This window comes from Macaca thibetana, chromosome 10 (assembly GCF_024542745.1).
Source record: "Macaca thibetana thibetana isolate TM-01 chromosome 10, ASM2454274v1, whole genome shotgun sequence".
NCBI classification, from domain to species: Eukaryota; Metazoa; Chordata; class Mammalia; order Primates; family Cercopithecidae; genus Macaca; species Macaca thibetana.
Window position 1 is genome coordinate 88,748,398 of NC_065587.1, and position 18,663 is coordinate 88,767,060.

The 18,663-nt window shown below is 40.0% G+C and overlaps 1 protein-coding gene across 1 annotated transcript in view; it reads left to right on the forward strand.

Moving 5' to 3' along the window:
* Positions 1–18,663, forward strand: part of CFAP61 (cilia and flagella associated protein 61) — a 291,671-nt gene that overhangs the window by 2,125 nt on the left and 270,883 nt on the right. Inside the window, exons 2-3 of the mRNA XM_050805793.1 lie at positions 1,903–2,053; positions 16,456–16,606. Of these exons, the coding sequence (XP_050661750.1) occupies positions 1,911–2,053; positions 16,456–16,606 (294 nt within the window). The 5' untranslated portion in view covers positions 1,903–1,910. The remainder of the gene's footprint in view (positions 1–1,902; positions 2,054–16,455; positions 16,607–18,663) is intronic.

Genomic DNA, 18,663 nt, shown 5'->3' on the forward strand with positions numbered 1-18,663 from the left:
GTCTAATTATTTTTTCATAGACAGTCTGTCTTTTGTCAGTTTCCTTTAAAGTTTTCTGTTTTTAGGGTTTTGTAGTTTTACTACTATATATTTGGAGTTTCTTTGTATTTTCTTCTCTGAACTGAAGGTTCATGCTTTTCATCAATACTAAAAATAATTAGCAATTATTTTCAAATGTTTCATTTATTCTTTTTGGAATTCCCATGAGACAGATGTTTTTCATTCTGTCTTACGTGTATCTTGACTGAATTCTGTATTTTCTATTTCTGTGTGCTTCTTTCTAGATAATTTATTCATAAGTATCTTCCAGTTTATTTTCTTTATTCTTCTCTGTTTTTAATCCATCCTCTTAGTTTAAATTTCAATAACCACATATTTCATTTTTTAAGGTTCTGTTCTTTTTAAAATAATGACCTGTTCTCTTCTCATGACTTTTCTCTTTCTATATTTCTTTATTATAAACATACTTAGTTCATAGTCTGTTTCAGAGTCTATCATCTAAAGTTCTTGGTGACTTCCACAATACACAGATTGTGTGGACTAGAATGCCATACCCACTTTAGTTTAGAATTTGGACTTCTCAGCAGTATTTTTATTTTGTTTTCTACGTAGAGCTTCGCGTAGAGAAAGCTTGTCACTTTCTTGGGCTGGTGAGTTTAATTTTTCTAGCCCCCTTGCTTACCGAGGGGCCCTTCCAAAGTTCCAGGTAGATGCATGGTTTAATTTTTTAATTCTCTGTTTGGAGTGAGGTCCATTCTACCCCCAAAACCTGTGTCAGATCTGATCACTTCCTGAGGTACTGCTCACATCATTGCCACCTGGTTGGAGAATTTCCCTTGCTCGCTTTCTTTCTTCTTTTCTTGTTACCAAATTCAGTTATGTAATTAATTATACTTTCTTATTTTGTTCAGAATTTTTATATACTTGTAGCATTAGTTTATATGTTTCACAAACAAGATGTCTCATTCCAATTTTGCTTTCAATTTGAAAACAAAACAAGGAATGACAATATTTATGGCTAGCTTTGATAGGAGTCTAGACATTATTAATTTCTCCTTCATTGTTTTCCCTGTTTTGAGCTCACTGGCTAGTATATAATAAAATGGTTTTCCCTCCGAAGGAAAAAAGGGAGGGAAAGAGAGAAGAAAGAGAGACTTATAGAAATTGAGACAATGAGAGAGAAATTGAAATCATTTCGTGACCTACTGTTTTTGTCAACAGCATTTCCCAAAGTGTCCGTCTGGAACAGTAGATTCTCCACTGTTGCTGTCATTAGAGATTCTGTTCCAAAAGAGTGTGGGAAAGGCTGGGTTATACAAAGAAAACAAGTTGCTTTATTATGGAACCTCTCAAAGATGTTAATGGGCCTGGTGGCCCTTCAGGAAGCCTATTGCGAGCATTTCCTACTCTTAACTACGGAATGTTTTTGGTCTCAAAATATCTCTCAAGACTGCTGACCTTCAGGGCTCCAGTTTGGAGAACTCTATTAAGAACATAGGCAGCAGCTGTCAATATTTCCCCAGTAACTCTTGACCACATGCCATCGTGGCCGATTAAATATAAGAGGACCCTGAATCCATAAATAATTCCTTTCAATGTTTTTCCAATTCTATTGTTAGAATTTTTTTAGCAGCTTTGTTGGAAACAAAGAATATAGTTGCAGGAACTTCTAAACAGGCCAGTTCTCAGAAACTTCATTCTCCTATGGAGGAACGTCAGCTGGTTTGCAGTGACAGCGTCACAGACTACACCCAGGGGAAAACGTGTCACACCAGCATTCTCACACCATGTTCATTCTGACCATATGGAAATTGAGTTAATGTCCAATTTTGTGCATGTTATAACCAAACTGGCTTGTCATAGCAGATTAATAGTGGACTTTTTTCTCTCTTTTGGGGACAGGATAAAAAATGTCAGTACTCACGTCTCCAAGAGGAAAGGTAGAAGTCGTTCATTGCCGAAGAACAGAATCACAGGATATTTATTGTATCAAAAGCCTTATTAGAAAATTTACCTGCAAGCTGTTTGGGAAGCTAAGTATCATCTATCTTCTGTAAGTACATAACTAAGTTCAAGAATGTTCACAATTTTGGTTGGGCGCAATGGCCCATACCTGTAATCCCAGCATTTTGAGAGGCCAAGGCAGGCGAATCACCTGAGGCCAGGAGTTCAAGACCAGCCTGGCCAACATGGCGAAACCTCTTCTTTATTAAAAATACAATAATTGGGTGTGGTGGCGCATGCCTGTAACCCCAGCTGCTCGGGAGGCTGAGGCATGAGAGTCACTTGAACACAGGAGGCAGAGGCTGCAGTGAGCCAAGACACGCCACTGCACTCCAGCCTGGATGACAGAGTAGGCCCCTGTCTCAATTTAAAAAAAAAAAAAAAAGATGGTTCATCAATTTTATGACATGCCAGAAAAGGATCCTACCTTTTTGTCTTTATGGGGCTTATTGTGAGAAAATGGGTAGCTCACTGCACAGTGAAAAAACACGTAGCAAGAAATCTCTGGGAACAACAAATCCCCATTTCCTGTAACAACATGCAAATCAAAAAGGTTTCTCATGGGCTTTGGATTCAAACAAATTTGGTTCAAATCTCAGCTGCCTCACTCACTAGTGGAGTCACTTAGAACAAGTTAATCATATTAACTGCCAGATTTTGAGAAATTAGTTTATGTCAGGCTCTGTGCTTTGCCAACATTATGTTATTTAATTGTTCTGACACTTCTCTGAGGTGGCCAGTATCATGTCCATCTCACAGATGAGAATGGGAGGCTGGCCCAGGGTCAAGCAGTACATTGGAAACCTGGATTTGTTCACAGCCACTGCTGTCAAAATGTTCTTCTGAACTTTAAAATATGTATAGATTTGTTCCTTAAAAGATCTTTTTTCTCTCTGTTTTGTTTGTTTATAGACCTTCTGTGGGTGCCAGAATATAAATATCCTTGAATCTGTTCCTTATTATTTAATTAATTTATTTATTTTTTGAGACAGAGTCTTGCTCTGTTGCCCAGATCTGGGGTGTAGTGGTGCAATCTTGGCTCACTGCAATCTTCGCCTCCTGGGTTCAAGAGATTCTCCTGCCTCAGCCTCCAGAGTAGCAGGGACTACAGGTGCATGCCACCAGGCCAAGCTATTTTTTTTTTTTTTTTTTTTTTTTTTAGTAGAGACTAGGTTTCATCATGTTGGCCAGGCTGTTTTTGAACTCCTGGCCTCAAGTGATCTGCCTGCCTTGGCCTCCCAAGGTCTTTGGATTACAGGCATGAGCTACGGCACCCAACCCTGTTCCTCATTATTTTTCTTGAAAATATTAAATATCCTAATATTTTGGATTTCATAAAGCTTCATATCAAATACAGTTGAAATGTTTAAGCTAAGGCCAGCCTAAGACGTTAAAGTTTGTAGTTTCTAATTACCCCCCTGATGAATGTAATTATAAATTGGCACAATTTTACTAGAGGGCAGTAGGACAGTAGTTATAAAATGCTTAAAAAATAGATATACCAATGAAATGATTTTATTTTTTGGCGTTATGGTGGACTAAGTACCTTAAAGATGTCCATTGGATGGAAACAACTAAAATGTTGATACACACAAAAGCTAAGGACTGTGTAGGGAACATTATCAAATTGAAATCAGAAACTTCATTAGGTAAACAGGAACCATTGCTAGCTTTGTCCTTGAGGATTTTTGCCACATTCTATTAATAGCAACTTCATATTTCTGTTTTGATAGCTTTGCAAAGAACGGAAGGTAACTACTCCCTCCGCCTAAGGAGGCAGAGCATGTGACCCCTTTGTATAAAATTGGGATGTTCATTGTAGGGATGAAGAAGATATAACCCACTAAATACAAATGGACAGTGAGGGCTCACTCAGCCTCAGCATGGAATAGAGGGGGATAAAGTCTCTTCTGAGAACTCATAAGCACACACTGATTTGAGATCCATGTTAATTATTTGTGTGGTCCAAAAAAAAACTTGAAGGAAAGAATTTAATTAAAAATGGTCACAGGCTAGTAGTGTGTCCAGGACACTGATTGACATAAACGCAAATCAAGTGTGAAGGGATGCAGCTTCAGCTCAGACTCCAAATAATAACCCCAGATAAAGTTGCAAAGAATATGAACTCACAGTCAAAAATCATAAATACACAAGGAAACATGTACCATTAGAACCAACAAGAGAAATTATATGAGAGTCAACTCCCGAAGACTTCAGATATGAAATTAAACAATGAATATAAAATAACTATGTTTACTGTGTCTAAAATAAAAAGGTAATTTTAAAAAGATGATTGAAGAAGGCCAGACATGGTGGCTCATGCCTGTAATCCCAGCACTTTGGGAGGCTGAGGCAGGCAGATCATGAGGTCAAGAGATCGAGACCATCCTGGCCAACAAGTGAAACCCCATCTCTACTAAAAATACAAAAATTAGCTGAGTGTGGTGGCACATGCCTGTAGTCCCACTACTCAGGAGGCTGAGACAGGAGAATCACTTGAACACGGGAGGCAGAGGTTGCAGTGAGCCGAGATCGCACCACTGCACTCCAGCATGGGTGACAGAGCGAGACTCTGTCTCAAAAAAAAAAATTAAAAAAAAAAAGATTAAAGACTAAAAAAATCTGGGTTGCTGAGGTGGGCGGATCACCCGAAGTCAGGAGTTTGAGACCAACTTGGCCTATATGGCGAAACCCCATCTCTACCAAAAATACAAAAAATTAGCCAGGAGTGGTGGTGCACACCTGTAGTCCCAGCTACTCAGGAGGCTGAGGCAGGAGAATCTCTTGAACTTGGGAGGCCGAGGTTTCAGTGAGCCGAGATTATACCACTGTACTCCAGCCTGGGCAACACAGTGAGACTCTGTCTTAAAAAAAAAAAAAGTAAAAAATTATAAAAATGAATAATCATGTTTAAACAAAAGTGAAAAAGACCATCTAGAAATTAAAATGTAATTGAAATTAAAAGCTCTGTAGATGAATTAAACATCATTCATAGACACAGTTGAAGACAGAAGTAACGAGCTGGAGGATCAATACCAGTAAATTACCTAGAGTTCAACACAAAGAGGGAGAAAAAATATGAATGAAGCATGAGTCCTAGTCTAGTTAGACTTTTAGGAGATAATAGGAAGCCAGAGGGTGAATATTTGAAGAGAGAATGGCTGAGAGTTTTTCAGAATTGTTGGAAAGCACCACTTCTTACATCTGGAAAACTCAGTGAATCCCAAAGGGGATAAATACACAGAGAAATCCACAATTGAACACATCATAATGAAACAGCAAAACATTACAACTAAAAAGATCTGAAAAATAACAGAGGAAAAAAAAAAGCCAAGTTACCTGCAAAGAACTAAAGATTAGACTAATAGATTTCTTAGGAGCCACAATAGTAGTCAGAAGATAGTAGAATATCTTCAGTAATGGAGAGAAAAATAACATCAATTTAGAATTGTGACACTGTTTCACCCAGTGAAACAATTCCTAGCGGGACCTGGGAGAAAATAAATGCATTTTCTGGCAAACAAAAACCTAACTCATTTACCAATAGACTCTGAATGGAGGAAATTCCTCAGAATATGCTCTTGGAAGAACAGAGGATACCTCAGCTGGAAAGCTCAAAACACAAGAAGGAATGTCAACAAAAACATGGCAAATATGTAGGTAAATCTAAGAAAAAGTATGACTGGCATAAAACAATAATATTGATAATGACTGATTTGTGAGGTATAAACCATATGTTAAAACTAAGATTCAGGACAAAAACAGCATATAAATTGGGAGGAACATGATTAGAATGAAAGAATTCTTCAGGTTTTATTCAAGATGGAGGGCGTGGTAAGTGGTATGCAAACAGGCTCCCCCGGCTCCCATGAGCCACACATCCTGTCACTTAGGCAGTTGTGTAGTCTGTTCTCACAGAGAATCATGGCTCGCCCTATGCAACCAATGGAAAACAGCAGAAGTGAGACCCTATTTGACTTCAAGTCTAAGGCATAAGAAGTCTTGCAACTTCCAGTGGGTCTCCGGAAGTGCTCCTTCTCAGAACCCGATGCCGCACTGATGAAAGCTCCAGTCACATGGCTCCCTGTGGGTGCTTCATTTGACAGCCTCTGCTGAGCTCCCCCTTGGCAACTGCCACCAGCTGCCAACCATGCAAGTAAGCTGTCTTAGACACTGAGTCTTCAGATGGCTTTAGCCACTGCTGCCATTTGATAGCCTGAGATACGACGCAAAAACTGCTTAGTTCAACTCAGGCAGCCCACAGAACTGTGAGAGATAATCATTGCTACTTAAAGCCACTAAGGTTTGGGGTAGTTTATTACACATCAGTTGATAACTGGAACAGGCAGTAAAGACTGTTAGGAATATATGTTAACATGGTTAAGATCATCAAAAGAATAGGTGTAGAGATGATAACTTCTGATCTATAGAGGGAAAAATGGAATGAGAAATTTAAAACGAACCCTGAATCTAAAAGAGGACAAGACAGGAGCAGGAAAACAGAAACAAAAAGCATAGGATGTATTAAAATCACAAAATAAGAAAATAAGTTTTACTATATCAGTAATCATAATAAATGCATCTGGACAAAATTCTTCCATTAAAAGATTAAGATGGGCAGATTGGCTGAACACAAAACAAAACTGATATTCTATTTATGAGACATACCTAATGTATAAAGTCACAGAAATATTTGAAGTCAAAGTATCAGGAAAAAAAGATATGCCCACCCCAAATCTCATCCAAAAAAAGGGCTAGTATTGCTATATCAACAGCAGACAGCATATAGTTCAGGACGAAAAGCTCTCTACAGATAAAAAGGGTCACTATATAATGATAAAACTGTTCTTGAGAGACCTAAGACAGCTTTAAACTTCCATGCTTCTAATGACACAGTTCTAAAATAAATAGAGAGTCAGTAGAACCGGTAGAGCACTGGAGACTCTCCCGCCTCCCTGTGTTCCCTGTGCCTTTTTGTGTCGTTCTCCCTGCTGTAGTCTCCACGTTCTCCATCTTTGCTGAGCCTGTGACTCCCCCGATAGAATGTGATGGAAGTAGGGCTGTCCTGGTCCCAGGTCCAAGTGTTAAGATGGCCTGGCAGCAGGGCTGACCCAGGGGAGGCACGCGGGGCATCCTCGGTACTCACTCCCAGCTAGGGCCCCTGCATGAACCTGAGAGTGAACAGTTCCTTCCATTTTTGAACCCTGGGTCCCTCTGGCCTCACCCTAGTTCGAGCCCTTGCTGGGAGCTTTCAGTTTTGTGCTCTTTGAACCTTGCAGTACCATGTAAAAAGTCTGTCTACTCTACTGTACATACCACCCAGAGAGGCCATATCATAAGAGAGAAGCGTGCATCTGCGTGGAGGAGAATTGAGGAGCCCAGCCTCCAGCAAGAAGGAAGGCCCCATGTCACCCTTCCCGGCGCACCCCAGCCCCTTTGGGCCACCCTCACTGAGGCACAAGACACATGAGGGAAAAAAAACCATCTTGGAGGTTCTTGCTCCAACAGATACCCCTACTGTACCCTGTCTGAATTTCTCACCCATAGAATTGTGAGCAAATAAAAAAGGGTAGCCACTAAATTTGGGATAACCTGTTATGCAGAAATAGATGAACAAAATAGCAGGTCTTAGAGGGAACTTAATAACCTTAAATACTTAGAAGAGAAGAAAGACCTGAAATAAAGTTCAGAGTTTACCTCCAAGTTAGAACAAGAACAGTCGAATCAGCTCAAGGAAAACAGGAAATAAAGGACAAGAGAGCACATTAATGAAACGGAAAACAAGCATCTGGTAGAGGATAAACAAAGCCAAAAGTTCGTTCTTTAAAAAGCCTAAAGAAAGAAAAAACTTCTGACAAGATTAATCAGGAAAAAAAGGAAAACTTTCAAAGTAATGTGAAAAGGACATAATAACTACAGATGTTGCTGAGGTTAAGCAGGTAATAAAAGGGTATTATAGATCCACAATCCTTTAACTAAATCCCTTGTGACTAGTTGTGTTTCAGAATGCAGAATTTTAAAAAGTAGTTTCATCCATTGATGAAATATTATTGAATTCCACCCATGAGGGCTGGAGAGATTTCCCATGATTACATACGTTAGGATATCTGTGGTAAAAATGTAAGAATATTTTATATATGGGATCAAGACTGTAGAGTAACCTCATGTCACTTCAAGTCCAATTTTGCTGCTTCCAGTTTTTAGGGCTTTATGAATCTAAAGGGATTGGGGACCTGTGTAAAAAAAAAACTGCATGCCAATAAATTTGAAAATTTGGGGTCCCAGAAAAGTTTCTTAAAATCAACTTAAGAAATGATAGAGGCTGGGCGCGGTGGCTCACGCCTATAATCCCAGCACTTTGGGAGGCCGAGATGGGCGGATCACGAGGTCAGGAGATCGAGACCATCCTGGCTAACATGGTGAAACCCTGTCTCTACTAAAAATAAAAAATAAAAAATTAGCCGGGCATGGTGACGGGCGCCTGTAGTCCCAGCTACTCAGGAGGCTGAGGCAGGAGAATAGTGTGAACCCGGGGGGCGGAGCTTGCAGTGAGCGGAGATCGTGCGACTGCACTCCAGCCTAGGTGACAAAGCAAGACTCCGTCTCAAAAAAAAAAAAAAAAAAAAAGAAATGATAGAAACCCATTAAACTGAATTGTTAATTTTAAATCCTCCCACCAATAAAATGGTAGGCACAACTGCCTTTACAAGCAGTCCTACCAAACATTCAGGGATTGGGTATGTCCCAAATAAATACAAGTTCTTGGAATCAGAAAGAGAATACTTTTTAGCTTACTTTCTGAGGCTAGCATAATGTTAATATCAAAATAATACAAAGACAGTATAAGAAAGGAAAGTTAATGGCCAATCTCACATAGAAATGAAATTAACATTCATGCCTTGCTCATGAACATGGATGTAAAAATTCTAAAAAAAAATAGGAAAGGAATCTAATAATGAACTAAAAAGATATGATTATGATTAATTGATCATGGTATTCAAGATTGGTTTAATATTAGAAAATGGATTAGTCTAATTCATCAAATTAACAAAGGAGAAAATGTAATCTCAATAAAGACAAAATCATTTGATAAAATACAATATTCTTAGTAATAATTCTTAACAAAATGAAAATATAAGATGATTCTCATATGTGTAAAAACCTTTAACAAACACTGTATGTAATGATAAAATATTAAAACAATCCCTGTATAATAAATGAGGATGCCTGTTGTCATGAGATCCTAGCTATTGCAGTAAGGGAGAGCAAAAGCAATAAAATGTACTAGGATTTGAAAGGAAGAAACAAATTGTCATTTTTTGCAGGTGATATATTCTCTACTTAGAAAATTGGAAGGAATATGAATTAGAATGAATACAGAAGTTTAAAATTCCTGGCTATAAAGTCATTGAACAAAAACCCATTGCATTTTTATATACTAACAATAAACAGAAAACATTTTTCTATTTACGCCCATGCCAAAGAATATAAAGTACCTAGTATAAAACTGACAAAATAACTCCAAGCTCATTATGGGGTAAATTGTCAACTATTCAAAGACATTAAGGAAAGCCTAAATTCAGTAGCCGCCCCTCTCCCTTATCTGAGAGAAATATATTCCAAGACCCCCAGTGGATGCCTGAAACTGAGGATAGTACCACATCCAATTGTTACTAGTCAGAACACATTTTTGTTCATGCCTTCCACCCACAAATGTAATGGCTTTTCCATCTTAACTAAGCATTCGCTATGCACTGTGACCATAACTTTTGTAGTTTGAGGTGCGACAGGACAACTAGCACAAATTTTTTTTCCATTTTCAAAATTTCACAGATTAAAGATTTCTTCTTACCCTAGATCTTAGCAACCTCAGCATACAATTTATTTTTTCCTCATTAAGTTGAGAATTTTCACCTTTTCGTGTAAAGGAAGCCTTTTACGGCTTCTCTTCAGCATATCTGAATTACCAGCATCACTACTCTTGCACTTTGAACCAAAGTACTGTGATGCAGTGACAGTCGATCTGGTAACAGAGTGCAGTTATCAGATCTAATACTAGGTGACTCACGGGCAGCAGCATCTACAGTGTGGGTCTGCTGGACAATTCCTGGGCAGGACAGGGTGGAATGGCATGTAATTTCATCTTGCTACTCAGAATGGCATGCAATTATAAATTTATAGATTGTTTATTTCTGGAATTTTCCATTCAGTATTTTCTAACTGCCGTTGACTGCAATTAACTATGAAACTGTGGGCCATGAAACCACGGAGAAGTGGGGGGACTATGGTATTTCAAGAGGTAGACTACATTTTGGACAGGAAGATTCAAATCACAAAGTCAGTTTCCCTCCACCCCCATCAAAATCCTGACAAGATTATTTGTCAAGCTTAATGAGTCTAAATCTGTATGGGAAAGCAAAGGTTCAGGATAATCTGAAGGAAGAAAAATAAGGTGGAGAGGCTTGCCAACTAAAGATTCATTGTAGGTATAGTAATCAGAGCAGTGTGGTAATTTGCAGGGAATTGACAAAAGACAGATGGACCAGGATAGAGATCCCAGAAACAGACCCATACCTATATAAAAATTTGATGATGGCTTTGTGGGGAAGGGATGTGCCACTCAATAAATGGTGCTGGGAGAGTTTGTTGTTTACATGGAAAAGAAAATAATAACCAACCTCATGTAGTAGAAAACTTTTAAAAATTAATTCTGGGTGAATTTATGATACAAATGGGAAAAAGTCTGACATCGATGACAGAACCTTCTGGATTCCAAATTCATTTATCCAGCTTCCTGGTGAATGCCAACCCTTGGATACCTAGTAGGCACTTGAATCTAGTGTGGTCTTCACCTGCCTTCAATCCAGTCTTCCCACACTTTTCCTATCTCAGTAACTCCAGCCTTCCCCTTGCTTAGACCCCAAACATTAAAAAAAAAAAAAAAATTAAAATGGGATCTTTATAACTGAAAGGGTTGCAACCTATCTTAGAAGCCAGTGTATTTTCAGAAGTAAAAGCAAATTTAAATTTTCACTGTTGTCCTGAAGCTTCCAAAACAGCTGCTACTAAGCCCACACAGTGTTTCATTTTTTTATATTAGGCAACTCCTGTCCCTTGGCCAAGTCAACTACAAGGCTTAATGACTTATTTTATAGACATTTAAAAAAAAAAAAAAAGGTAGTTCTTTTGTGGTCTGTGTGTTTGGTTTTGTTTTATTGACTGCCTGTTCAGTTATAGAAGTACAGGAACGAATAAAACTGATCTCACCTAAAGCTGGGTGCGGTGACTCACACCTCTAATCCCAGCACTTTGGGAGGCCAAGGCAGGGGGATCACGAGGTCAGGAGATCGAGACCATCCTGGCTAACACGGTGAAACCCCGTCTCTACTAAAAATACAAAAAATTAGCTGGGCTTGGTGGCGGGCGCCTGTAGTCCCAGCTGCTGGGGAGTCTGAGGCAGGAGAATGACGTGAACCCAGGAGGTGGAGCTTGCAGTGAGCCAAGATCACGCCACTGCACTCCAGCCTGGGCTGTTGACATAGCAAGACTCCGTCTCAAAAAAAAAAAAAAAAAAAAAAAAAAAAACAAATCAAGCAGAAAAGGCAAGTGCTGTTTCACTAAGATTTCCATCAACTATAAAGAAATAAGTTTTGTACAAGGAACTTAAACAAATTTACCAGAAAAAAACAACCCCATCAAAAACTGGGCAAAGGTTGTGAACAGACACTTCTCAAAAGAAGAGATTTATGCAGCCAACAGACATGAAAAAATGCTCATCATCACTGGTCATTAGAGAAATGCAAATCAAAACCACAATGAGATACCATCTCACACCAGTTAGAATGGCGATCATTAAAAAGTCAGGAAACAACAGATACTGGAGAGGATGTGGAGAAATAGGAATGCTTTTACACTGTTGGTGGGAGTGTAAATTAGTTCAATCATTGTGGAAGACTGTGTGGCAATTCCTCAAGGATCTAGAACTAGAAATACCATTTGACCCAGCCATCCCATTACTGGGTATATACCCAAAGGATTATAAGTCATTCTACTATAAAGACACATGCACACATATATTTATTACAGCACCATTCACAATAGCAAAGACTTGGAACCAACCCAAATATCCTTTAATAATAGACTGGATAAAGAAAATGTGGCACATATACACCATGGAATACTATGCAGCCATAAAAAAAGATGAGTTCATGTCCTTTGCAGGGACATGGATGAAGCTGGAAATCACCATTCTCAGCAAACTATCACAAGAACAAAACACCAAACACCACATGTTCTCACTCATAAGTGGGAGTTAAACAATGAGAACACAGGGAGGGGAACATCACACACTGGGGCCTGTCAGAGTAGGGGTTAGGGGAGGGATGACATTAGGAGAAATACCTAATGTAGGTGACGGGTTGATGGGTGCAACAAACCAACATGGCACGTGTATATCTATGTAACAAACCTGTATGTTCTGCACTTGTATCCCAGAACTTAAAGTATAATAAATAAAAAATAAAATAAAATAAAAATAAAGTTCCAGAGCAGGAAAACTAATATGCTTTGACAGTAACCAGTCCACATTATTTTAATGGGTTGTTTACTGGGTGATAAATTAGGAAACTTTTTGTGATGATGTAAACATTGATTTATGTGTGGAGGGGGTGGATGTGATTCAAAGGTGTATTTATTTTCTAAAATTAGTTAAATTATACCCACAAAATCATTTCACTACATGTAAATTATACCACGTTAAAATATTATAAAAAATTGTATAACATCTGACTGTAAAAAAAGAAAATAAGTTTTGGTTATGCTGGGAAAATTTCCTAAGCAGTTAAATAAATGAGGCATTGCTCCAATGAAAAGAGCTCTGATTTCCATTTTGTGTGAAATACCTGTGTGTGTGTGTGTGTATTAATAGGGCTCCTTCAGTTTGGATTTGGCTTATTACAAAGAAGAGTTTAAAATCCAACATTTGAAAGTATGCCTTCTCAGCCAGGCATGGTGGCTCATGCCTGTAATCCCAGCACTTTGGGAGGCTGAGGTGGGTGGATCATGAAGTCAAGAGATTGAGACCACAGAGTGAGACTCTGTCTCAAAAACAATAATTAAAAAAAAAAAAAAAGAGAGAGATTGAGACCATCCTGGCCAACATGGTGAAACCTTGTCTCTACTAAAAATACAAAAATTAGCTGGACGTGGTGGCAGGCACCTGTAGTCGCAGCTACTTGGGAGGCTGAGGCGGGAGAATCGCTTGAATCCCGGAGGGGGAGGTTATGGTGAGCCGAGATCGTGCCACTGCACTCCAGCCTGGGTGACAGAGCAAGACTCTGTCAAAAATATATATGTGGTATGTATATGTATATGTGTGTGTGTGTATATATATATCCTCTTCTTTCCCTTTGTTCCCATGGTGATTTTTATCTGTACTATGGAGGACCTAGTGGCTAAGGGGTAATAAGAAGTAAAAATTATATACATAAAAATATAATGCTACAAAAGTTACTTTTTACAGTCAGCTATTTGTAAACTGTAGTGCATTTTCCCATTGAAACAAAGTAATTCATGACTGGCTTCCCAGGCCAACCCACAAAAGCATATTGAATCTTTAATGTCTATGTGGTATATAGTATTGTGCTAATTGTACTATAGGACCCAACTGCCATCCTGAGGTTCCCATGGATAAATGCATTTCGTTAGAATTGGATTCCAGGAGCACGTTGTTCTTTGCTTCCCTGAGGGGATGGTGGCTGCGCTATCCCAAATTCTTGCCCACTTCTTCCTCCCCACCATCGCCACTATCATCAGAGCTGATGTGTACGGCGTCTGGTGCATTTTCTCATCTGGTTTAGAGGGAGCACTCTCAGCTTGAGACCACAGGTCATGACTCTGGCAGTCTGGGGCAGAGGAGCCCAAAAGACCAAGAGCTGGAGGGAGATGATAGAGGTAGATGGAAGTGAAGGGTTCAGTGAGAAGTTTTGGGGCTGCATCCCCGTGCTAAAGAGCCCTATGTGGATACTGTATTCTAGGAACCTGAGACAGTCTACTGCCTCCTTTCCTTGATAGCCAGTGCTTGTATGGGGCCCCTGGACCAGGAGCAGCCCTGTTTCATTCCCCTGTGGCTGAGGAGTGTGATCATATGTGGCTGCTGTGTCTTCCTCTGAGAAGGGACAGTGGCTGCAGGCACTGAGATTGATATCCCTAGCACAATGTTTCCCAAAGAGGTCCGTACATCTGGTGGTACCCAGGGGGATTTCACTTGCTACATGCAGGAAAAAATTTTGTTTTAAATGTTACATCTTTATTTTTATAGTTACCTCCTTCTTCTTCTTCTTTCTTCTTTCTTCTTTCTTCTTCTTCTTCTTCGACGGAGTCTTGCTCTGTCGCCAGGCTGCAGTGCAGTGGCGTGATCTTGGCTGGCTGCAACCTCCACCTCCTGGGTTCAAGCCATTCTCCTGCCTCAGCCTCCCGAGTAGCTGGGACTACAGGCGTGTGCCATCACTCCCAGCTAATGTTTGTATTTTTAGTAGAGGTGGGGTTTCACCGTGTTGGCCAGAGTGGTCTCGATCTCTTGACCTTGTGATCTGTCTGCCTCGGCCTTCAGAAGTGCTGGGATTACAGGCTTGAGCCACCGTGCCCAGCCTTTACCTTCTATTTATAGCAAGAGATACTGGTTTTCCATTTATGGTAGCGATGTATATTTCCTATTAAAACTTTAAGCCCAAAGTAAATTGATTTAAAGAAAAAAGTACAGGAAGTGCATGTGTGTGAGAGACTGCTGTTTGGTGAACTGCTCTAGTAAAAGGGTACACTGTCAAGTGAGATAAAGCAGACTACAAATAGTATAGGTTGTGGGATTCCATTTTTTTTTATTATGTATTATTATTATTTTTGAGATGGAGTCTCACTCTGTCGTCCAGGCTGGAGTGCAGTGGTGCGATCTCGGCTCACTGCAGCCTCTGCCTGCCGGGTTCAAGCGATTCTCTGCCTCAGCCTCCTGAGTAGCTGGGATTACAGGCGTGTACCACGATACCTGGCTAATTTTTGTATTTTTAGTCGAGATGAGTTTTCACCATGTTGGCCAGGCTGTCTTGAACTCCTGGCCTCAAGTAATCTGCCCACCTTGGCCTCCCAAAATGCTGGGATTACGGGTGTGAGCCACCGTGCCTGGCCAGATTCCAGTTTTAAAAACACACGATGTACATTTCAACATATAGTTACCCTCATGAAAAGATAAGTCTGGAGAGACAGAAACCAAAGTATTGACAGTAGTTGGTTATCTATGGAAGGTGGGATTAAAACTGATTTTCCAAATTATTTTTTTCTTTTCTTGCTTAGATTTTCTCATTCTTTCTGCACTGACAATGTATTCCTTCTGTGATAAAAACATAGCTGGAAAGCCCATGTCACTTTCTGTCTTCCTGTCGTCTCCTCTTCGCCTCTTCCTCCAGTTACATGCTTGCTTCTTCCTGTTCTCCTCAAGAAGGAACGTGGGTAACTGCTGCCTTCTTTGTATTTTGAGTGACTGTTTAACTATTTTTTCCTCCAACTTAAGATGCCAGTATATTTTATTTCACTAAGAAAGTAAAAAATACATTTAAATTTATGCACAAATGGTTCTTGGGGTGGTAAACTATAGGCTGCCTTTAAGTGCCTTTAAGTCTTGCTGCCTTGATGGGCCACAAGACAGGGTAGCAGTTGGGAGGGATTGTCAAGATAGTCCCTCTGAGACAACCACCAGAATAAGACTGGAAGGCCTGCTTCTCCTCTCTTCGCTTTATTAACTCACTGGGTTACCTTAGCTTAAGCAAGACCCCTGAGAGTCCCCGTTTCTGCAGCTGGGTCAGACGATAATCCAGATTCCCAGATTCCATATGAATGAATCAGTAAGCCCAGGGACATGGACTCACAGTTTGGAGGAACTGCTTGAGAATGGTAACTGAGATGGAGCTAAACTGTTAGCTTTACCGCTGTGTATAGGTGACCCATTCATCCGAGTTTGCCCAGGACTTTCATTTTTTTAAGCCATGAAAGTCTTATATCTTGGGCACTCCCAGTCCTGGGCAAAGAGGGACACTTGGCCACCCTAACCGCAGATGTTTAGGTCAAACACAGTGGTATTGGCAACATGGAGAGGATAGGGAAAACTGTGTAGTCAAATATCTTCCTAGCCAATCTCCAAGGGCAAGATAGTAGATACTCAATATCATAAATGTAATACCTTTCTCATGAAATGCCATTTTGAATACAAGTTTATTCGACAGCACCACTTGTCCTGAACGATGTACCCCAAAGTGGCTGCAATATCATTCCCACCTTTTCCAGAGATTATCAGCCCTCGTGCAATGGCTGCTGAGCTCCAGTAGCCAGAGGGGAAAAAATGATATGTCCTCACCTCACTTTTTGTAATCTTATTCATGTTTGCAATTTTAATCATTTCTACAGAGAAAAGGCAAACCTTGCTGTTACCCTCTGCAATGACAAGGAGGAGATCATGGCCCAGGCCACCTTCCTGGACTACCCCAACTGGAATGTTGCCAAGCAGGACGACTGGGTGTCAGTGTTCCGGGAGCTCGACAGTGACATCCCATGCACAGTAAGAAATCACATACAATGCTTATTAGAACACCCTGAATCTTGAGGGGGAGTCCTGTGTTTGTAATTATGTCTTTCCAAGTTTTGCACTGAACAGTGTATGACGTCATGACACTTAAAAGTGAAGGTAGCTGGTGGGGAGGAAAAGGGCTGAGAGTAGTGCCAGAAGGGATAGGAAAGGGCGGGGAGTTGCCAAGTTGGCTAGCCGCTGGCAAGGCCTGGATCATGCTCCACTAATGAGGGCAGGGGAGGAATTAGTGGAAGTGTCAAACGTGTGCTTCCAGGTCTCGCGTTGTTCTCCAGGCGTCAGTGTCCAAGGTCGTTGATATGTTAGGAGAGCACCTGCCATCTACACACTTGCCCTTGTAATCATGACAGCAGAGCCTCAGACTTCTGTCACATTCTATAATTTTCAAAATGCCCTCGTGAACCTTGGCTTATTTAATGTCTTCTAGCTGCCGGCACATGACAACTTGTCGGCCAACGGAAGCTAGGTTAGTGGTTCCCAGGAGTCTGGCCTGGGTACCTGGTGCCAAATCTGAGCTTTCCCTACATGCAACCTGCCAGAGCCAGGCTAGAGACAGGCCCCAGTTTTTGTGGAGTGCCAGAGGCTGCAACTCTGGGCAGCACCCTTGCCTTATGGTGGAATTCTGCAGCATGTCCCCAGAGCCCTCATGTCAGAAGAAAAGGGAATGCCAAATGAGTGTGTGGGTGAATTCACCCCCTGTACACGTGTGTAAATGTGCACACATACACACACCCCTAAGCAAATTATTCAGCATTTATTTCACTAGATGGTGCCTTCCCCTCATCTTTTGTGCTTTCTTCTACCCTGCCACCCTGTATACCCAAGGACTGTTGTCAGAAAAATTATCCCAAACTTGGAAATAGACCAAAAAGATTATTTCAGTCCAATGCTTGCACCTTTGGTTGACTAGCCTGTTTTACAATGCTGTAGGAATGGCGATTAGCCTGTAGATTTTTGTCCATTAGGATGTAAAGAATTCCTGTCTGGAAAGAGGCAACCTCAAAGTTTATGGTTTATTATGGTTATTTGGTATCTAATCCAGCAATCTTATTCTTTCCTTTTCCTAGTAAATCAGCTGAAGTATCCAGCTCTTCAAGTGCAAAGAATCATTTTTATCATCTCACTGGTTGCCTCATTAATTGATGAGTTGAAGTTGAATAAACCTCTGATGGCTGTTTATTTTATATTTGCATTAGGGTTATGATTTTACCTTTCTGAAAATTATAAATTAACACTCTTACTCATAAACACATGTCCCTTTTGTTTCTTTTCAAACTATCTTCTATGACAGCATAGAGCTGGGCTGTCCAATGTGGTTGCCACCAGCTTTATGTAACTAATGAACACTTGAAATGTAGCTAGTCTGAATTGAGGTGTTCCATAAGTATAAAATATGCCAGATTTCAAATACTTAGTAGAAAACAAAGAGTGTATAATATCTCATTAATGATTTTTATAGTGATTACTTGTTAAAATGATACTATTTTGAATATATTAGGTTAAATATTAGATTAAATATTAAACATTAATTCACCTGTTTGTCTTTATTCTTTTTTAATGTGTCTACTAGAAAATTTGAAATGACATTTGTGGCTTGCATTACTTTTCTGCTGGATGTCACCAGTATATAGAGCCTTAAGGTTTAATGTAATACCTATCCCAGGGGTATTTGCAGCTGAAGTAATGATTTTTATCCTAAAGCTAAAGAATAAATCTTGCATTGTCATATTTATGATGGAAGAGAGAATTTGGGAGACAAATCAAGCAAATCATAAGCCATGTGCTCCTGAGGCTAGTCCTATTCAGAATGTAAGGCAGATGTTGAGTGAGATTATTGTGGGATTAAATGAGTGAATACACAGCAAGTGCTTAAAATCATGTCGTCGTCATCGTTATCTGGACTTTTGGGATTTGTATTGTTTGCCTTTTGGGAGTTTTCTAGCTCATGAATCAAAACATGGTTCTCCTCTTGCGCTTTTAGGCACCATATAGTTATTTCCGAGTGCTTCTGAGTCACACACCATCCAACA